We start from the raw sequence: 23,158 nt of genomic DNA, 5'->3' as shown, positions 1-23,158 counted from the left end.
AGCATGAGTCATTATGTGATGCTAACGGTCACACTTTGGCCTCTTAAGTCTTGTTTTCAACACATGGCTTGGCACATGGATTAAAAACAATCCAGCATTTTGTACTTTCTATTGAAGAAAACTGCATCTACAGAGACAGCAAGCAAAAGCAGAGAGGATTTTGTTTTAAATGCATTTCTTTCTCGAAATGGTTCAACTGCTGAACTTGTTTTTAAAACAATGATGTTATATTCTATTGTACTGTATATGTCGTCATGTCTGTGTTGTCTTTCATCTTCCGCACTTCACGGCTCCTCCAGTGTTTCCATCACAGAGGTTCTGCTCTCTAAACATTTCTCCTCTGATGATCTTCATTACTCATGCAGATTGCCAGTACATGCATTCACGTTCTCTCGTCTTCTCTGCCGTTCTCTTTACTCAGCAGTGCGGTTTCTTTCTGGTCGAACCAGCCGAGCGCTCAACCATCACACCAGCGAGCTGCACATCCTCTCATTTCATCTCCGTCCGTCTCTGTTCGCTCTGTCCCATTTCTCAGTTCAGTGCAAAGCCCTCGAGGTGTCTGAAAGCAACGTGAAGTGAATTATTGTCTTTAAAACGTCTCGTGTTACATCAAACTAACAGTTTTCTTTCATTAGATGCTCAGTTCCTGATGTTCGGCTGGTAACAACCACTAAACCTTTCCTCTGGTGATGGAAATGATCATTTCTGATGAAACGCAGAGAAACAGTTCATACCTCCAGATGAAATGACTTCAGATCACCTGACTCCAGGACAACAGGTACCCCGAAACATCCCCCTTAAAACTGAGAAATCACTGACATGCAATCTTTAAAATAAAGGCGATGCCATCCAAGAACCCTTTCTGTCTAAATGGTACAATAAAGAACCACGATTTTGGTGCCAGAAAAGGTTCTTTAATTTATAAAAAGGTAAGAAAGAGATTGTTCTTTGTGAAACCTTGTGGTTCTTCTAGCATCACTGTGAAGAACCTTATAAGCACCTATATTTTTAAGCGTGCAGAATCTGTCCATGTGTCACACACATTTAACTCAAGACAGACCTCATAAATGATTCTCATCTCTGACAGAAGCAAGAAAATAGATAGAAATCAAGGTAAGGTCCACTATGAAGTAAAAATGACCAATTCCCTCAAACCTGTTATCCTAATGTCATAGATACAAAACTCTTTTCTGTTTCATCATTAACGTGTCCACGACACACATTTGAGTTTCCCAGCCAAATTTAATTCATGAGCAATAACCCCAAAACAATCTGATTCAGACACTTACGAAAGTTACTAAAGGCAAGAAATAAAAACCTTTTCAGGTTCCAGCGAGTGTCATGTGATCCCAGAATCTTCAGTTTATATTCTTACAATCCCAAATCTATCAAAAACATCAGTCATCTGAGGCTCAACAGCTGTGCGCAGACATATTAATACATTTTAAAAAGCCCTCCAGTGTTTCAATCAGCTGTCTGATCCATGCATCATAATTTCACCCTAATACAAATCTGAATGCTGGAAATAAATCCACATTTGGAAACGTTCATTTCGGAGAAACGGCGAGAGATGAATATATCGAATTCTTATAAAGATTTACACAGCCCGAGGACTCGGTACAGGGAAATTCTGCTGAAACCGCCCTCCTTACTTCCAACATTACCACGGTACTTTTTCTCTAGTGCAAAATCGGCATAGTTTAAGCAATTTTGTGTTGTTGATCCAAGAAACTGTCCAAGAGAACATAATCTCTAATTGTTGTGCAATCAAGTAAACTTTTCTACAAGCTTAACCTGCAGTCTCTGAAGAACATACATGCACCATGATCTTAAATGATGAATGAGATGACAAAAGTTAAATAAACAAAGTGTTAGCTGTGTAATTGTCATTAGGACACGTGTGCAATCTTTAAACATCCACCAAAAGTCATTCTGAGAACTTAAGATGTCTTGCAGAAGCTGCTTGGTTTGATTTTGTTATCAAGTGCAATTAATGTATTTCATTTATAAGTGATTTAAGGGTCCACGTGCTTTTTGGGGGTCACTGTGAAACCATCTGCCCAACCTCACTGTTTGAAACGTTGCAGTATTATATCAATGCATTGAATCTAGCTTGTGTGCATGAGCAACAGACATTCAACAATATCACCCAGACAAAATGCTTTACATTATTCTGTTTAATTTAATTTTTAATGTTACAAAATGTAAGAGATATAAAACATAGCGTCGGTATGGCTTTAGGACAGTAAAGATTTTACCCCCATGGCCTTATAACGCACTGCAGTGGCAGAGCAATCGCAGACGCATTTTCATATTTCTCTGTCTGTGGTGCTATGCTTTAGCACAGATCATAATAAAAAACATAGTAGGTGTTTTTAAATGCTCTATTACTTACATGCGTCAATTCACATTCCGCCATCGCCGGTTCTTTGGAGATAAAACTCTCTTATTTATTATTCAAAAGCATACGACCCCTCATATCACTTAATTCAACTAGCTTCCTTTATATGTATCTTTGCTTCTCACTGGATCCCACGCTCGTGACAGGTCTCGCTCTTTGCTGAAGTTGGGAAATTGATTACGCGGCGGAGACGCGCAATAAAAACGGCGCCGGCGGGCGCGACACCCGGATCCCCTATTATGCAAATCCGAGGGTAATTTTAAAGACAAATCGTTGCCTTTTATCCCCTTATATTTCTGTTTCATACGTCTCCGTTTCTCGGGAGAATGAAACATTTAATGTGTCGACCCCAATGATGGATCTGATTTTGAATAATTCCCAGCGAATGGAGGCGCTTTGACTATATCAGGAAAAAAAAGCAAAAGCCAAAGGGTTTCTGGATCAATATTGATAAACTTTCGCGGAGGCAAATTGTGAAAAATATCAGCAATAAAACTGTAAGAGGGAAGCTGAGCGGAAAGAGCTTATTAATAGTGGAGCAATAAAAACATCACGGTGAAGCTTCCTAGGTTAAAAATTAAGAGTTGTGTGCACGTTTATTTATGTGTGTATTTAATGGTCAGTACAGAAGCCTTTTATCTCACATCTTTCGTTAAGAGCTTTGATGTTCTAAATCGAATTCAAATTAACTAAACAGATACAATTATTTTTGGTTTCGAAAGCCATTTTCATAAGCTTTAAAAAATGTATAGGCCTAAAAGAACAAAACGCAATATGGGATCAAACAGGAAGACAGAATCTGATGTTGTATGTATTAAATACAAAATGTAGAATTTTGTTTACTATACAGAATTTGAAATCATTAAGTATGCTCTGATTCAATAATGTACAACTAGTCCAATATTTTTTTTTAGAAAAATCATTTGTTATCCTTACCATAAGAACACCGTCAGCAAGTCTGTACCTCATATACTTGATCTTTTTTCTGTATTTTCAGACGCAACGCCGTCCCTGTCTCACAAATGATGCAAATTATACAATGATTTCATTGGTCGGATTTAACAAACACAGTTGATTAAAGCAATAGTAATCAAGGTGGAAATAAGCATTCCTTTTTATATAAAGCTTTTATGCATTTAAATTCATATTAAAATTTTAACAAATTAAATTAAATTATTGTACAACAGAGTTGAGAGTTATAAACGAAATATCCTCGAGCTGTCTTTGGACCGAACCTCACGGGACATCCGGAGCATCAAGATGACGGATGTGCGCGTTCACGAGCAGAATACACGACGGTGAAGACCTCAGAGCTCTCAAACAATTCAGCGTGTGTGGGAGGGTGATGAGGGAGAGAGAGGTGTCCATTGCGCAGAAAACAGGAAACAATAGTCATATAAAATTAATCTGGTTGTATGAGCTTAACCGAATAGGCTAATTGCAACATGGTCTCAATTAAGGCTTCTTTCTTATTAATAAGACCAAAATTACAAAGGAGAAGCAAATGTCAAACAATTTATAGGCTACTTATCACAAGTGTAACAGTAAACATGCAGGCCAAATATCTCGGCAACAGCGCACTCTCCGTGTGTACATATGGCACGGAAAGAGCGCCAGAAGCACGTTTAGGGGAGTCAAGCGTCTCTGCCAGAAATGTCCGAATACATTCATGGGGTGGTTTTTAAAAAATCATTCATGTGTCAACTATAAAGTCTAACAACCGATAAAGGCTCCGTGGTGTTGTCACATATTTCGGAGATTGTGTCCATTTCGCCGGGAAAAGTGAAGATGAAAATTGGATAGTAACACAAATAAATCTTTTGGAGTGTCGAACACCGGGTCACAATTTCGTGCACAGCCTCGTTTTGCCTTGAGAGATTTAAGTGTACATATTGTATTTATTTAAATCAATTCAGCAGGTGTCAAATTAAACCAAACTTCAAAGTGCCTTGAGGAAGAAAATACAAAAACATATATGCAGCATCAATTTAAAACATAAGTGTATTATTACAAAATTACGTAGAAATAAGGGTTTAAAAACATGAAATAAAAATCTATCTATTTGTTGGGTACTAAACGGAATGTCTAAACCTGAGGTGTGCGTAAATAGGAGGTCATAAATATAGAAATGATAATAAAAAACAATATTCACTCGGGCTATAAAAGCCAATAAACAACAATCTGCGGGGGCTTACTTTTCATATAAAGTCTGCCTTGTCATGTTCTTTATGGTAAAGATGATCCAGCCAATTGTGTCTGTGGGGCCCGGGGCCGCTCATGTCCATTTCACCTGCGCAGACGCTTCTAAACTGCATTATCGAGTCAATCTTCACGGCTCTTTCATTGCGCCCGTCCTGCCAGCAGACTGCCCACGGCAAACACTCTATTTCCTGGTGAGAGGACAAGAATTTGGCCGTCAATTTACAAGGCTTTGCGCGCGCGCGCACAACAGTAAATATGCCCCCTTCCTTCCCAACAAATACTGATGGATATTTTTGGTAAAATTTGTTCGCTGAAATATAATTGGTCTGTTGTGAAATGATGCAGGACAGTTTTACTAAAGGCAATTACGCACAATAGAGAGCATTTGGCATGAGTGGTTCAAGCATTTGTCAACGCCATGGTACAAATCGATGGTGTACATTTCAGCAGCAGGGCTCTTTGGAGATGACGATTACATGTTTAATGGTGATATTCTCCGATTACAAAAGATCGATAACAGAATGAAACCCGTCACGTTAATCACAGTGAATCCCTTCTGGAGAGAAACATTTACTTTCAACTGACACAAACAGATTACTTAATATAAAACACTTTTTTATTAAACATTATTATTAGATCAACAAAAGTTTATTTGAAATGTGTGCCTGACATGTTAATTTAAAATAATGAGAAATTCTGAAAAGAAATATCTGTAAATAAATTATGTATTTTTCTGATACACCGCAATTAAACAAAGTGCATTTCAGAAACGGATGTGATGACATTATTGCAGGTTTATATTAGATAATTAACGGGACTCCTGGTTCACATCTTATTTTTTCTGAGTCTAAATGTCAGCCAATAGACAGAGATAATGACGATTCGGCAGAGTCGACCAATAAAAACTTGCGCAGACGAGTTTGGCAAGAGCGCAGAGTACAAACGCGACAGTTTGACGCTAGACGCATCGGTACGCACATCAGACCCGTGGAAGTTCAAAGGAGGAAAAGCAAAGAGGACAGCCATAGAGACCATGGACAAAGTAGCTGTTAAATTGAAAATATGTTCGCCACATCTAACGGGATTCACTTGTCTTAATCTGTTATAATCTACTGCGCAACGGATTTGGTTTGTCACAGGGGAAATATGGAGCGCGGAGACCGAACCCCAGAGGCCAGCGAACCAAAACCTCCATCCAAAGCCAATCAGGAACCCATACGATTCGGGATCGACCGGATCCTGGGCTCTTTGGATTCGGAAATCAGTCGCGCGCACTGCGGTAACATAGTGGATAACAGTCGTTTGGGGAGCCCGAACAAAGCGAGCGTTGCGCCTCACGCCGCTATGCCCGTCTCCCTCTCCGGGATCACGGGTTTACTGGAGGACTCCGGGCGGATTTACGGAATGAGCGGAACTTTTTTGCCCAATGGGGTGATTCGGGTTCCGGCGCACAGACCTCTGGCCGCCGCGGTGCCGCCGTCCATGGTGAGCGCAGTACCCACGCTGGGGAGTCTGTGTTTTCCGTGGATGGACAATAACCGCAGGTTCTCCAAAGAGAGATTGCCAGGTAAAGGGCAAGAAAAGATTTTGGAATCACGATTCACAGAACAATGTTGGCTGTCTGACTGTCGCAATGCATTTCAGACACTTTATACAAGTAATATTTAACAACTAATTGATCATTTTAAAATTGTCTTCCCTACTAAACAATTTGTTGTTCATGAAGTTATTTCAATTTATTAATCACAGCAGTAGCTGTACACCAGGCCTAAAATATTACAAGTAAATTCTTGTAAATACGTCAGGAAAGCAGCAATTATTTGCATGCTATTCAATATTTGATTATTTTTATCATACAAAACCACGCTTAAATATATTATAATAATTATCGAATAAAAAAAATACAATTACTACTGTGCCTAGAACATTTATAAGAAGCAGAAATTCTGTTAAAAGTGTATGGAGTATTTTCCGTTTCACACGTGTGATAAATTGAAAATACAGCATATCAGAATGCACTCCTTTTAGATTTTTTAATGTCAATATTTGATAAATATAGGCCCTATGCATATTTTAAGTTAACAAACAATTAAAAAAAACCTAATCACGTGTTTTTGTTTCACAGTCATAATATATGTTTTAAAGCCATCTTATTCGTTTTCTGAATTAAACATGAATCTATGTTATCACTGGGTTCACATTTGCATGTTAAGCTTTATCCAAAGCGACATACAAGCGCATTCAAGATATATATTTAATCACTATGTGTCCCTTGCCCATCGAATATGAGACCCTTTGCGTCGCGTACCCAATGCTTAACCAATTAAGCTACTGGAGTAAATTATTGTCTTTTCTCGATATGGGATCTTCACTTTTGCTCTCTTTTTTCTCAGCACTAATCCCATTCACGGTGACCCGGCGGATCGGTCACCCGTATCAGAACCGAACTCCCCCAAAACGGAAAAAGCCCCGCACGTCGTTTTCTCGCGTTCAGATCTGTGAGTTGGAGAAGCGCTTTCACCGGCAGAAATATCTCGCGAGCGCGGAACGCGCCTCTCTCGCCAAGAGCCTGAAGATGACGGACGCGCAGGTGAAAACCTGGTTCCAAAACCGTCGGACCAAGTGGAGGTGAGACACATGAGCCTGTAGACCAGACAGAGATCTTTTCACGATGCTCTTTATTTCATTAATGTTGCACTTTGTCATAAAACTATAATGTGTTCAGGACATCTTTTTGTCCTTTTTGTTGTGTTTTCACAACATGTATCAGCGACAAAACAGCAAAGAAAAAATACCAGGACAAAAAAATAACACAATGACACAAATAAACATGTATAGTTTATAACAATTTTCAAAAAAAATCCAACAAAAATGACAAATAACACCTCCTGAGAATGTAAAAATATATTGTGGAAAACCTGCTAAATACAGAAATATACACTCCTGATGTTCCTAAAAGTTATTTTGGTCTGGGTGTATTGTTCCATAAAATACTTGAAGATCCAAAGAAACTAATGGGTTCTACAGACTATTAAAGCATTTGTCAATTATTTTAAGAACCTTTAAATGAAAGATTCTTTGGTTAACCAAAACAAATTTTTCAGTGCCATCACAGCAAACTTTTATTTTTAAGAGCCTACACAGAATTTTAACATCATGCTCAATGCATCTAGATTTAGAACTTCATTTTATTTATTTAAGATAATAACATTTCATTATTAAGTACAATTATTGTCATACAGGCTAATTGTGTGCTCAATTTAATGGCCTTTCTTACCTTCCTTTAAATTGCCCCAAATGTCTAGAAGGCAAACAGCAGAGGAAAGAGAGGCAGGCCGCCAGCAGGCCAATCGGATGCTGCTTCAGCTTCAGGCCGATGCCCTCCAGAAGTCCATGAGCGAATCTGTGTCCTCAGATCCTCTGTGTGTGCACAACACCTCTCTCTACGCCCTCCAGAACCTCCAGCCATGGGCTCAGGAGAGAGCCGGCAAAATGACGCCAACAACCACCACACTGACTTAAACAGCTTCATGAGCGGATGCTGGATTCAGGACACATTCTGACCTTCAGCACGCTCACAACAGGAGGAACAAACAGATGACATGAACACCAATCAGACTTTTTGATCAAATATTTTATATGTGAAGTCGTGAACAATCGAAGCACTTTTTGTGAAGAGTGAAATGACAACGTAAACCACGTCTAAGAGACTTGCACTTGGTGGAGACAAATAAGAAAACAGGATCCAAGAGCTCTGTGTTTGTTTTTGCCCAAAAAAGTAAAACACAGGCAAAATATCCACAGAACTAACTGACAGTCGGTCATGTACAAAACAACTCTTCCAAAAATCTGATTAATGTTATTTTAGTGAGTTAAATTACCGTCCAGTGTTTGTCCCTGTTGACCGCTGGAAAGCAAAAGTAAGTAAAACCACCACAGAACCATCAACTTTACGCATTGAATATTTTATTGTTAAATAGCAGTTTACAACATTTGAACAAGAGGATATTTAATCTCCCTGTCTGTCTGTCTCTCTGTCACGTGAGAGTTTGTTTGTGTCCTGATCTTATTTGATCACAGAAAAAAAAATCTCCTTTCCTCATTCTATTCTTGGCCCTGTTCAGCATCCTGAAACTGTTATTAAAAACAGCTTCTATCACATCCCTTAAAGTATAAAATATAAATAGTGTGAAATAAATCAAATATCATATATTTGAAACTAAACATGCTCGATTGTGGAAAAACATTAATACATGATCAAAAAATGATCAATAAAAGAAATGAAAATAAATGCTATGGTCGATAAAGTAGAAATGAGGGACGCCAGGACTGTGATAAATCACAGCTGTAACGTTATAGCAACATTTCATCACAAAACTGATGGCTTTTGATTCCTGCCACAAAACTCTTTCTGTTTATTCACATTTTCAGGAGTTTATCAGCTACGTCTTCAAGTCAGAACTGGTTTACACACATCCCCGGTCTTAATAACACAACAGTTCATCTCCAAATAAAGAAAATGTTTGTCTGCTTCAAACTTGTAATAACTTTTCCATGCCTGACATCAAATCCTTAACAATTCCACTCGTGTCTGTCCATCACGCAATTGATTTGTGAGGGATAAAATCAAGTCCTACACTTTTTAATCAATAAAGATCCAGTTGTGTTTGGTAATGACTTACAGACCTATAATGGATTTTTAAATGCTATTTCATTCCCACTTCTTTCATAAACTCTTCTCTCATTCTTTTCTTTCCCAAGTTAAATAATATCACAGTACGGTGGCACTATGGCTGTCATTAACATTACTGAGTTTTGGCAAATCACAGCTTTCACTTGCAGTAGTTTAACAAAGAAAGACATGATATCAAATAGATACACACACACACATACACACACACACACACACACGCACACACACACACACACACACACAGTGATCGCTGAGGATTACAGCACTTGTCAGTCAAACTCCTAAAGACTGCAGTTTCACAGGGTGAATCTCACAAATCTTGCCAGAATCAAAGATATTATTGTGACAATTGATGACAAGTCAGAAAATAAAGCAGAAAAGGTGTTTTTTTGTTTTGCTTTTTAAACTCACTTAAAAATATTGTTTTACAGATATACATTACAAAAATACTGTATTACATTAGTAAGAATAACCATTAAAAATAAAGCGATTACATTTTTATTTAAGTAAAACACATTTTTGGGGAAAAAATCGGATTGTTCCAAACAGGAAATGAAGAGTTTTGTTTCCAAAAATCATGTTTTTTATTACTTATCATGTTTTTATTGTGTTAGCTGTATTATTTCAGTTATTATGGCTTAAATCAAAACAAACAAACTGCAGTTTTATTGATATGAATTGGAATGCAAAATAAAAAACATGATGAAGTTATCTCATTTTGGAAGCAAACTCTTCAAGTATACATACACTTGTGCTCAAAATTATTAATTCCCTGCACTCTTAAAAATAAAGATGCTTCACGATGCCATAGAAGAACCCTTTTGTCTAAATGGTTCCCATAGAGTACCTTTGACAAAGGTTCTTCGTGGTGAAAAACGGTTCTTTAAATTATAAAAAGGTACAAAAGAGATGGTTCTTTAAAGAGCCTTTGGCTGAATGGTTCTTTGTGAAACCAAAAATAATTCCTCTTTATAGCACCTTTATTTTTAAGAGTGTAGGTAAATATGATAAAGGAAGGCCGTCAAAATAAATCTGCATTGTTAAGCCTTTTGTTATTTTCTTGAAAATCCTTACGAAAATCGAACCTTTCATTTGAGAATATAAATTTTAAAAATAGTGGGATGTCATTATGAAATAAATGTGATATTCTCTAATACACATTGCTCATAATTATTCTTTTACAACCTCTTATGTTTGCCAAGATAACAGCTTGCATCTTCACTTATAATGCCTAATATGTTTAAAGAACCATGTGTTCAAAAATAGATTGAGACGATTCCTCTATAGAGATGTGGAGGTGAGAATCCTTTTGAGCAAAACTGTATAAACATTTCCTGTTTGTCCCCAATTTTATGTATGAGCAGCTTATGCTTCAAAGTTTGAATTTAGATTTGTGTGCAAAAATATAATCGAGTCAACATATAAAATGTAAGCTTCGCATGGAAAGAAATTATTTAAAAAATATTTAAAAAAACGTATCCAATGAGAGTCCACGATAGATGAGGACTCTTTCAATACTGTTCAAAGCATTTCAACTTGACACCTCAAGAACATTTATACAAATACCGGTTGAACTACTGACACGGATGAGTCTTTGTGAGATTCACCCACAAACAAATCCTCCCTCTCTGACACTGACAGACAAACAGACCAATCAGGAAGCAGAGATTTGAGTAGGTGGAACTTAAAGCAATGAAAAGCACACAACATCTCAGACTAGTATAAGAGACGAGCACAAACTCACACAATAACACACACATACAGACATCAGATCAACAGCAATTGGACGATGAGAGACATCTTAGCACGTGCACGATATTATAATACATCAGTTAATACTGTAAAAAACAAACACGCTGTAACACTGATATTAGTGTAGAGATGCACTGCTGCTCTCTAACTACTTTATCCCTTTAGTTGAGATAAAGCTGAACGTGCTGATTGGTCATGTAAATCCAGTTGATTGAATGCTGATTGGTTGCTTCATTAGAAATAAAAGAAAAGGGGTTTTCTCTGAAAAACAGGGAGACGTGATTAACATTTGTGTTTTTGGCATAGAAATGTTGAGCGTACCAAAAGAGGCTCTGCAAAACATTTCACTTAAATCCCCCTTGGACAGCTCTTAAACACACAAAAATACTTGGACACATCAAAGATCAACAAGATATTTTAGGACAGATCACAGTAATTCAGTTCTGCAAAGTTCAGACCGAAGAAGATTGGTTTTAAAAGGACCTCTGAGAACCCCACCGGGCATAAATGAACCCGTTTCATTTCATAATTCAAACTGCTCTATCTGCTTAGACACACACATGATTAACACAAGTAAACATTTCAAAACCTCCTTCTGTTGGGTTATCAACAGCCATTTCACTCAGATAGGGTCAGGTAAGATCAAATAAGATCAGATGAGGGCTCATAGGGTCAGATAAGGTGTGATAGGGTGACATAAGATCTGATAGGGTGAGACAAGGTCTGATAGATAATATGTGATAGGGTGAGAAAAGGTCCAATAGGGTCAGATCAGGTCTGATATGGTAAGATTAAGTCTGATAGGGTCAGATCAGGTCTGATAGGATGGGATCAGGTCTGATAGGGTGGGATCAGGTTTGATAGGGTCAGATAAGGTCTGATAGGGTGTGATAGGGCCAGATTAGGTCTAATGGGGTCAGATAATGTCGGATAGGGTCAGATCAGGTCTGATATGGTAAGATAAAGTCTGATAGGGTCAGATCAGGTCTGATAGGGTGGGATCAGGTCTGATAGGGTGGGATCAGGTCTGATAGGGTCAGATAAGGTCTGATAGGGTGTGATAGGGTCAGATTAGGTCTAATGGGGTCAGATAAAGTCGGATAGGGTCAGATCAGGTCTGATAGGGTGAGATACGGTCTGATAGGGTGAGATCAGGTCTGATAGAGTCAGATCAGGTCTGAAAGGGTCAGATCAGGTCTGAAAGGGTCAGATCAGGTCTGATTGAGTGAGATAAGGTCTGATAGAGTGACATAAGGTCTGATAGGGTCAGACATGGTCAAACTGTATAAAAAGAACAAGTTTTGAACAGATAGAAAATGCTTGTTTTCAGCATGATAAGCAGACATCATATCGCTATGGCAACAAAGTAAAGACAGTAAGACATATCTGAACAAACACACAGTCACATCTGTAACCATTGTGATGAGGGTCAAAGTCTTTCCTCATTTTGGCCATAACACTGATCAGCTTCAAAGTTCATGTTTCGTTCCTTCTGTTTCTTCACTAACTCTTGTATTAAATCCTCTATCATCCTCCATCTTCCTGTGGCTATATGACATTCTCAAAGAGCTGCAGCGATCGCATGATGTTTTCATCCTGAAAACATGAACAGAAGAAAGACACAATGACAAGTGAAATAAAGTCAGAGAAAGAGAGGACGAAAGCGCAGCTAGTTTCTACAGTTTTCTCATTCAAACCAGAGTTTGTCTATTTCATTGTTACTGCAGTACTCACTCTCCATCACAAGAGGGCACTGGATTCATTTACATTATCCATGAGCACACTTGATCATTTACACTCTAAGTATACTACATTTGTATACTATAAATGGATGCTATTGCTTTCAGTTCAATAATCAAGCTACAAATGGACATATAAGTGCACTGCATTATGGTATACAGTTTTACACATGTTTGCAAATGTAGAAGGTCATAACACAGACACAATTGACACAGTGTGTATTGTAAGAAGCTCAGAATAAGAACAGGTACCTCTTGACAAGAGAGGATAAACTCGTCCAGAGTGACCACTCCGTCTCTATTCTTGTCCATTTTCTAGAAGGAGAACATCATTCATCTTATTCTAAACAGTTGTTTAAAAATGTAACCACTGAAATCTGACGTACAGCATCTCACGGGGGCATGTAACCTACCTGAAAGAAAGCATCCACGTGGTGTTTGGTGGTGTCGGTCTTCAGAGCAGGATATGTAAAGCGGCCCATCATATCATAAATGGCTTTCACTATATGTGTCATTTCCTGAAACACACAAACACACACGCTTAGACGCTTGAAGTCATGTTTTCAATTCTGCATGAGATCAGTTCTGTTCAATGTACTGAATGAAGCTGGTTAAGAGACCAAATTTAGTGTTACTGTAATCTAGAACAGACGTTCTGGGGGTCCGCAGTCTTCAAAGCAACAACATCAACAAACATTAACGTGCATATTCATGGACTGTAACCTCCGGTACACATTCAAAAACAATTGAATGCCTGTAGATTATTTTTGATAGCAAGCAGAAGAAACCCAGAAGAAGCGTTTCTTGGCGAAATTTGTCTCTCTAACGTTTAGAATTTAGACTGCAATACAGAGGTCAACCGCTAGATGTCAGTGTACCACACGGTTTCTTTAAATGCGGCTGAACTGCAGGACTCATTCAACAAATTGCCTATTTAATAAAATTAACATACAACAAAATTCAACAAATAGTTTATTTAATACATTTTATATAATACATATTTATATAACATAAATTGAATCAAATATAAATAGTTATATTATCAGACACTAGCTAGACCAATAAAATAATTGTACTGTTTCATATGAACACTTAAATCAGCAAAATATTTTTCTTTGAAAGCACATAAATGGAATTAAAATGATTAAAAATAAATGATTGTATTTATCACCATGAAATACATCTGCATTTTTTTGTTTGAAAAAAAAATCAATACATATACTTTAAAAACAGTGCAAAATGTGTTAAACATATGCTTAATAACTGTTATAATTTCCTATTTTCATAACTTTAAGGGGTCCCTGGCCCCAAAAGGTTTGAGAACCCCTGATCTAGCCTAATGACAAATACTTTGTATTAGCTTCAAAATAAAAGTTTAAATTGGTTTGATTGGGTTACATTTTTTCTTTTGTCTATAAATAAATCCCTCACATCAGTTTTTGTTATTTGATAGTATTTATTACTTTACTATTATATCAATATGTGAATGATAATCAAGAATGAGTAGCGAATGAAACGTTCACACACAAACCTCTTTATTAATGTAACCGTCTTGGTTGATGTCGTATAGATTAAAGGTCCACTGTAACTTCTCTGTTGTTGAGCCTCTCAGTAAGATGGACAGAGCTGCCACAAAGTCCTGAGAGAGAAAGAGCAAGAGAGAGGATAAGTGTGAAAAGAAGAGTGACTCATCCTTAAGACGAAAGCAAATAACACACTGACACAGATAAATCAACAACCAACAAAGAGAGCGAGAGAAACAGATCACCTCAAATTTGATGGATCCATTGTGGGAGGAGTCAAAAGCATTGAACAGGTAATGTGCGTATGTGCTGGCGTCTGCAGGGAGAAAGTGAATTTATTTAAGATTATTTATATACTTTTTTTATGTAAACAACAGCGGCTTTATTGGGCATTCTGTTATTAAAATATAAGTTCAGAGAGTAAAAGTTCAGCGTTTTGTGCTGATGCTTAAACTTCAGGATTTTGTTAAAATCTAACCACAACAATCCATTAAAACACACCCATGCACGCGCGTGTAACACACACGATAGCACCACACACCTCCTTGAGGAAAGAACTTTGAGTAGATGTGTTTGAAGGTCTCCTCATTCACGACTCCACAGGGACATTCCTGAGAAACAGTGAGAAAAAAACACACACTGTACAGTACTGATCCGTGTGTGTGTGTCTGAGTGTGCGTGTCTTTGCACTTGAGTGTGTCTATGAATGTCTGTCTGTGAAAGTGTGTGTGTATGTGTGTGTGTCTGTGTGTGCGTGTCTTTGCGTGTGTGTGTGTGTCTGTGAATGTCTGTGTGTGAATGCGTGTGTGTGTGTGTGTGTGTGTGTGTGTGTGTTTGCGTGCGTGCATGAATGTGAGTGGGTCTATGAATGTGTGTGTGTCTAAGTGTTTCTGTGAGTGAGCGTGTCGGTGAGTGTGTCTGCATGTGTGTGTATGTCTGTGAGTTTTTGTGTGAGCGTGTGTGTGTCAGTGAATGTGTGCTTTTCTGTGAGAGTGTGTGAGTTTGTGTGTGTGTGTGTGTGTGTGTGTGTGTGTTTATGTTTACATACATTTTTAAAGCCCCTGTACAGCACTTGTAGTTCTTTCTTGCTGAAGCTTGTTTGTGCCAGTAGTTGCTCTAATCCTTCAGGACGATGACAAACTACAGATAACTCCAATTCATCATCTAGTTTATCTGCAAAGACAGAGAAAGAGAGAGAGAGAGAGAGAGAGAGTCAGCTTATTCAAAACATTCAAAACAAGTTACAGGGTTTATTTCCATAACATGACAAACATGGAACTGCAGTAGGAAACTGTGCAGTTAAATGTGATGTTCTCTATCACGATCTGATTGGCTGTATCTGTGTGTCAATCAAATCAAATCCCTTTATTGTCACTAAACCATATACACAAGTGCAACAGTAGCTGAAAAACGTGGCAGTATGACAGATATGAGAGAGAATTGTTGATTACAAGTAACAAAAATGTACAATACTTGACAATAGACATTTTCCTGTACACATTTACACCGTAAACATTTCTGTCCATAAGTGTGTAACCATAGTATGAATGACACATAATGTGAGGGGTTAAAGATCATTTGATCTCACCAGCCATCATAAAGGCAAGTCTTTTCAGAGGTGAAGCTAGTTGTGATATTTTGATTTAGATTTTAGACGCATGTTCTGTGTGACCCGCTGACTTCATCATTACCATCAAGAAATAAAGACTGAATATCAAAGAAACAGGGAATTTGTAGAATGAGATTAAAATGAGATGCATGAATTTCCACTTGTCCTAAATACCACACAGTCTGAAACATTTTTGCTGAATGTGAATCAATGAATAATTAGGCATTTTAATGAAGCCAAAAGAACTTTGAAAATTACAAAGAATTTTTAAAGAGACAGAGAGACACACACAGACACACACAAGAAGAAAGGGGTTAGAGATGTACAGGTGAAAGTACAATCATCTTTCTTGCATGACGCTTATAACATATGAATGAAGGTCATGTATGTGTGTGTGTGTATGTGTGTGTGTGTGTGTGAAGGGTGATGAAAGTGAACGCAACGAAGGACACACACGGGTGAGGTCATAGGTCACATGCCTGAGGCTCACTGCTTTAGCAAAGACGTCCTGTAATACATCACTGCACCATTTCTAATGCACATACACACATATGCGAAGGCATATACACGTGTGCACAAAACACACACTTGTTCATCACCTTCACTTCATCAATCTCTAGTATTTTATTGTTAATTTGAATTTCTTTCCCTTTATATTTTATTGTTCGTTATGACCCTCAAATCCGCAAGGTTTTTATAGATCACAAAAATGTTTAAACTTGAAACACAAAAGCATTCAAGCTTTCCTGCGTGATTATTGTGTCTCTGTGTTGAACAGATTAATTTGATTTAAACAATTTCTGCTTTGAAGATCAAGTTCTGCTTTAATCTGATAATGTTGATGATCTGTCAGGCACCTGATAAATTTGATTCATCAGATTTGAAACACAACGCGGGCGATCATTACAAGACACGTTTCTATAGATCACATCAGGTAGACACACATCTAACCACACAGCACTTTGAAACAATAACAGCTACACTAAACACATTCATATCAACATATCAAAATCTGTTTATCCGTCCGTTCATCTGTCATGTCAACCATCTGAACTACAGAGGGCTAACAAACAACCATCTATCCATCCATCCAACTACCTACTGTACTTAACTTCAGCTCTTCTTCAGATGAGTGTGTGTGTGTGTCTCACCCTCTGTGCTGATGAATCCGAGCGTGTGTAAAAGTTTCACAGCTCCACAAAGCAGAAAAACTATAGCTAAGGTCTGCAGTCCATCTCCCTCTCCTCTCTCCATCTCTTCTGACTGATCTCTCTATCCTCCACTTTTCTTTAGTCACTCACTCTTTCTGTGCTGTTGTGTTGCATTGTCAGCATCTGTGTCTCTTTCTCTCTCTCTCTCTCTCTCTCTCTCTCCCTCTCTCTCACACACACATGCTTCTTTGTTTCCCATTTTGACTTTTATCGTCCTTTGACTCGTTCTCTCTCTCTCTCTCTCTCTCTCTCTCTCTCTCTCTTACACAGTCATGTTTTATTGTGCTTTTTCATAGGCATAATGATTTTGATACTGTACAAACTGTGTTTTGTATTCCTTAACACTCACCCTCCTCCCGAATCCTACACTTTTAAATATAAATCATTTTGTTTGAGAAACACAAAATGTCTCCACAAGGTCAAAAATTACTGCTATTATTGTCTTTGTGGCGACACTATTTTCTTTAATGACCAAATTTTGATTTCTTCGTGTTTTATGTGTATTTTCTATTGCTTCCTTGTGTAAAGCTGCTTCGCAAAAGTGTAAACTTTGAGTCAAGTTATTTCTTATTTCTTTGGTAAATCTAACAAAAACATTACAATGAAACAATGTGCCAAACAGGATGACACAAACTCAACGATGCCAAAAAGGCTTCACTTTCTACATGCATAATATTCTCATTTTGAGGTGAAAAATTTGTGAATTATTGACAGTTTCCATAAAATTTTCGCACAAGAATATTATTACATATTGCCAATATTATGTTGGAGTGTGTGTGTGTGTGTGTGTGTGTATGGCCTAGTTTTTATATGCGGGTGGGGACTTAAACCTGAATGCACACCAACACATGGGGACTCGTGTCATGGAGATAATAAACCAGACATGTATGTGTGTGTTTGTGTGTGTGTGTATGTATGTGTGTGTATGTATGTGCATGTATGTGTGTGTGTCTATGTGTGTGTATGTATGTATGTGTGTGTGTGTGTGTCCTTCACAAATCTCAGGTGAGGCTGTGGCCCCAGATGAGTTCTGCTCTCAGGTAGGACATTAACAGCAATGTCAGCTCACCGTGTGTGTGTGTGTGTGTGTGTGTGTGTGTGTGTGTGTGTGTGTATGTATGTGTGTGTGCGTGTGTGTGTGTGTGTGACTTATTTTAAGAAAACATTGGAATTATATTATTCTGTAGATCATAACACCATCATAAAACATTTCTCAGCAAAACTCGTTCTAGAACTCTCTTCCATGCTCTTCTTTAAAAAACATAACACTGTTATGACCAAGCATGGGTCATTAGACGCACACACAAACACACACAGACACACACTCATTGTTTGATTGATGCGACTCATTTAAAAGTTCAACCACCCACACACAGGTTTTCCAGGGATATTTTTCCAGGATCTTCATTTGTCCAGTATGAATGAATTAATAATGAAAGGGAATTCATATCTCTCCATCTGTAACGCTGAACTCTGTGTGATGCCCATGACACTGAACCGATCTTTACAAACCATTTTTAATTATTCAGGGCATGATGCTATAACCATGCCCATAATCACCGACATCATACATTCATTTATAAAAACATCAATTTAACATAGCATAATAAAGTGGGGAAGCACCAATGGTTTCAAATGACCACTAGATGGAGACAAATAACAACCAGTCGAATAAGTCATAAAAACTGAATAAATTGTGAAGGAAATGCAGTGCAGATGCCTTCGCTGATTTTAATCCTCATTGTCACTCAGTAAACACACATTCTTCCTCTCTCTCGCACACATGTTCTGTCTCACACACAGCTATAATGGTTTGCATAATCATAATTAGCATAATCTGTGTAATACCACAGCAACTGAGAAGAGCTCCACTTTCAAGACGGATAAAACACACACACACACACACTTTTAAATGCACACAAGGTTGCTATTGATACCACTAATCAAGACACACCCACACTCAGTTGAGCTGTAATAACTCATTACACACTGTTCCACTACAACCATCTTATTAAGGACAACACAAACACACACAAACACATCTACTGTGAGTGTGATTATATTTACATATGTGTGTTTGTGGAAACGTGTCTGAACTTGCATGCATGCGTGCACGCACACGTTTACTTTACTTTCTACATGGGCACATATTATAGACTTTTCTCGCTGAGAAGAACAAGAGAACTCTGCTTAAAACACAATAGACATTGCAATGGATTTAAATGGAGTTATTGGTTTTAATGGAGCTATACTGCCATCTAACGGTATGTGATGGTATGTGATTCTATTAGTGGGATCCCTGCTGGAAAAAAAAACAGAAACCATTAAAAAGTTATGATGGTTATAAATGGATTTGTACTGGTTTTAATGGAAACTTTAACTTTCTACTGCATGTGATGGATACGATTCATTCACTGGTTGGATGTTAAATCGTAGTGGAATAATGCCAAAACATACTACACAATGAATCTTGTTATGGTTTTAATGGAGAAGCTAATGTTTCATAATGATATTTTGATGGAAACCGTTATAATTCCTGTAATGATTTCTGTTGGGTTTCTATTTCTAATCATATTGCTATAGTGCCAAAAACACACTACAAACTGAAATTTTGTGAAGTTTTATTAGACAAATCTAATTTAAAATGGTATTTTAATAGAAACTGTTATAATTTCTATAATAGTTTTTTTCAGCAGGGATGTTCACACATAATGCAAATGATTACATACTGAATTCTAGAAGAAAGTATTTGGAAACCTTCAAGATTTCAGCTAAGTAAACCTACACAAACACACACACGAAACTCCTTCACAAGACCAGCAGACGGGGGAGAGAGAGAGAGAGAGAGACTGGAGGATTAAGCAATAGCTGCAGTGTGTGTATATGAGCCAAGACATTTTAAATATTCACTACAAACCACATCAAACACACACAAACACACAGAAAGCAAATCTGCGAGATACACAACCTGTGCAAACACACATTGAATAATCTATGATGTTTCTCAGCATCAGCTTTAATGATCCAAACTCAACTCAAACTACATTTCACTGAAACACACCGATAAAAGCTCATTTCTGTTCATGCAGAATTCAGATACGCACACATTCAAGTCCTTAAGAAGAAAATCTGTGACGGTGTTAATCTGGAGAGCTACAGCGAGTACACAACAGCCCAGCAGCACAGCACCGAAGAGCTTTTCATTGTGAATCGCTCCGTAAACATCAGACCTGTGATGCCCTTTATATCACCTGCCTGCCAGACTGAAAGATAAAAAACACTAAAGATACAAATATTAATATGAGCGCTGTCACGATTATGACATTTGGCTGACGATTAATTGTCAAGTAAATCATTGCGATATGACGATTGATTGTCTGTTTTGGGGCTTTGATGATTATTTTTTCTGTTCTAGAGCTTTGACATTAAATTCTCATATATTTTTGATTCGGCTTTGAAACGAGGATATTGTTCTGATTATAGGACTATGTTTTTTCTTTTCTTGGAAATACATTCGAAAATATTGGTTCATCATATGTTTAAGGTTTATTTAAGGTTTAGGCGTTTACCTGTCAATAATACAACCGCCAAATACCTGTTAATTAAGTCAATTAAACAGGAGTGAAGCCACCATTAAAATACTATCAGTCATTGAAATGCTTCTAGTCTGTTTTTTTTCTCACTAACAAGACTACAATAAAATTTTACTTCAATTATTAATGACATTTTGATAGACTGGTATATTATTTAGTTTTTATTGTGTTGATGGTTGTACATTTTACAAGTATTACAATGCTTTAGTTACAGTACATACACTAAAATATGTAAGAGCCACTGCAGCTCCCCCTAGTGTCTTCTATAGAGATGTGCAACAATATGCGATGATCTGGAACCATCTCGATGAGACGACTGTTTAATAATCCTGACAGCCCTTATTATAATAAAAACATATCGAAGCTCATAAGACATAAGAGTGTCCTGTTTATCAACAATGTGATGCAGATTTTTTGAATCATTAGAGAAAATAAAAAAGGGGGTGAAATCCATAGAAATGACCTCAAGAGTTAGATGATTCGACTGCTTTTATGTCTAAACCAATCACAGCACACATCGATCAAGTTCATGACATGTGTAAATATTATCATATTAAAATAACCTCACCATTGATTTTTAAAAACACCCATTGATGAGGTTTCATCACAACACTAAAAACATACAGCAGTGCGTTTTTTCTCATCTCAAATCAATGACTTTTTGACTTCAAAAGTCAACCCTCTGACTCAAGAACGAAGGAAAAACGTTTTAATTTATTTCTGAACACACTGAAGGTTTCATGCATATTTAGAACCGAGAACAAGACGACAATCAACAGGTGCTGTAACTCTCTCTCTCTCTCTCTCTCTCATCCGTCTTCCAACCCTTGAGCGATGGGTCGGGACCCTTCAGACGTCCAAACACTCCGCACCGTCGTCCCCGTGTTACCATGACAACAGTGCTTCCAGGGTAACAGGCAGTTTGTGAGTGAAGTAATAAATGACGTGTGTGTGGCGACAACAACATGTGCAGTCAACACACATACACACATGTATATAAGATTTACTGTACGTAAAATAAATATTTACAAAAATCAGCACACGCACGTGACGCACGTACTGTTAGCCGTCACCTCACTCTGCCGACAAAAAAGCATGTGCGTGTGTGTTTGTCATCAGTCGGTGTGCACTTGTTGCTCAGTGCAGTGAGGATGTGTGTGACTCATCTAATTACAGAACACACGCACGCAAGTCAAGGCTGCGCACACAAACGCATCCACGCATGATCGAGGCTAGACACATGCGCAGATACAAACTCGCGTTTTACATGTACACACACACACTCACGCGCGCGCACGCAGGTCTGTCTGTTAAATGTGAAGTTCTCCGTGTGTGTGACGGACAGACAGAAACTAACCTCTTGATGGTCGACGCTGTCTCGACTGCATAGCCAATGTGCCAACAACCGCCCCCATGTTGTCACCGTGGAAACAAGCGTGTGAGTGTTTTCCCCGTCACGTGTGTTTAATTCACTCGCTGTCTCTCGTTCTCTGTGTAATCCTCATCGTCTCGTCTCCGACTATAACGCGTTTGCCTCCAACTGCTGCCTGGTGCTCATTTTACCCCTCCCTTCACTTCCATTCTCTCTCTCTCTCTCTCTCTCTCTCTCTCTCTCTCTCTCTTTCTCTCTTTCTCTCCCTCTACTCTCTCTCCCTCTACCCTCTCTCTCTCCCTCTACCCTCTCTCTCTCCCTCTACCCTCTCTCTCTCTCTCTCTCTCTCTCTCTACCCCCTCTACCCTCTCTCTCTCTCTACCCTCTCTCTCTCTACCCCCTCTCTCTCTCTCTACCCTCTCTCTCTCTCTACCCCCTCTACCCTCTCTCTCTCTCTACCCTCTCTCTCTCTCTCTCTCTCTCTCTCTCTCTCTCTACCCTCTCTCTCTCTCTACCTTCTCTCTCTCTCTCTCCCCCTCTCTCTCTACCTCTCTCTCTCCCTCTCTCACAAACTCACATGTTCATCTTAATTCCGTCTGTTCACTTGTTTTTTTTTCTTCTCCATCCTTCTGTCTGATGATAAATGGAAATGAACAAAGTGATGGAAACGACGGAAGTTCACATGACCTCCTCCAAACAACCAAGATGTTCTTCCAAAATTCACCTGCTGTGTCAGAGAATATCAAGTCATACCAATTTGGAACAACACGAGGGAGGTTGAAAGATTATACAACGATCATTTTAAGAATACAGCTATTCCTTGTGCGCTATTTTCTAAAGCTCATTTTGAGATGTAAGTGACAACATTATTTACGTTCTCATTAAGCCGTTTTCCTCACAAGGTCCATTGCGATTCTATGACATCGGCCACTGCAAGTTTCATGACCCTAGCGGGGACATTCGGTGCTTGACAGCCGAACCTGACATCTCTGACAACTCAATCTTCAAGCCAGCCGCACAAATCACTGGAACATTCAGCCGCACAAATTGTCTTCCTTCACCG

The 23,158-nt window shown here is 38.2% G+C and overlaps 2 protein-coding genes across 2 annotated transcripts; one reads left to right on the top strand and one right to left on the bottom strand.

The window, feature by feature from the left end:
• Nucleotides 1-5,560: 5,560 nt before the first annotated feature.
• On the top strand, nt 5,561-9,134 carry LOC130437998 (T-cell leukemia homeobox protein 3). The gene is made up of 3 exons (XM_056769729.1): nt 5,561-6,170; nt 6,997-7,231; nt 7,909-9,134. Exons 1-3 carry the CDS (start codon nt 5,750-5,752, stop codon nt 8,123-8,125), a joined length of 873 nt encoding a protein of 290 aa, XP_056625707.1. The 5' UTR covers nt 5,561-5,749; the 3' UTR covers nt 8,126-9,134.
• A 145-nt stretch (nt 9,135-9,279) lies between these two features.
• Nucleotides 9,280-22,323, bottom strand: LOC130437999 (Kv channel-interacting protein 1-like). The gene is made up of 8 exons (XM_056769731.1): nt 22,081-22,323; nt 15,359-15,483; nt 14,852-14,921; nt 14,556-14,626; nt 14,319-14,426; nt 13,201-13,305; nt 13,040-13,102; nt 9,280-12,644 (listed from the first exon to the last, which is right to left on the bottom strand). The coding sequence occupies exons 1-8, from the start codon at nt 22,136-22,138 to the stop codon at nt 12,597-12,599; spliced, it is 648 nt and encodes a 215-aa protein (XP_056625709.1). The 5' UTR covers nt 22,139-22,323; the 3' UTR covers nt 9,280-12,596.
• Nucleotides 22,324-23,158: the final 835 nt, after the last annotated feature.

This window comes from Triplophysa dalaica, chromosome 16 (assembly GCF_015846415.1).
Source record: "Triplophysa dalaica isolate WHDGS20190420 chromosome 16, ASM1584641v1, whole genome shotgun sequence".
Taxonomy (NCBI): domain Eukaryota; kingdom Metazoa; phylum Chordata; class Actinopteri; order Cypriniformes; family Nemacheilidae; genus Triplophysa; species Triplophysa dalaica.
The sequence above is the reverse complement of the archived record's forward strand: the minus strand, read 5'-3'. Positions and strand labels throughout refer to the sequence as shown.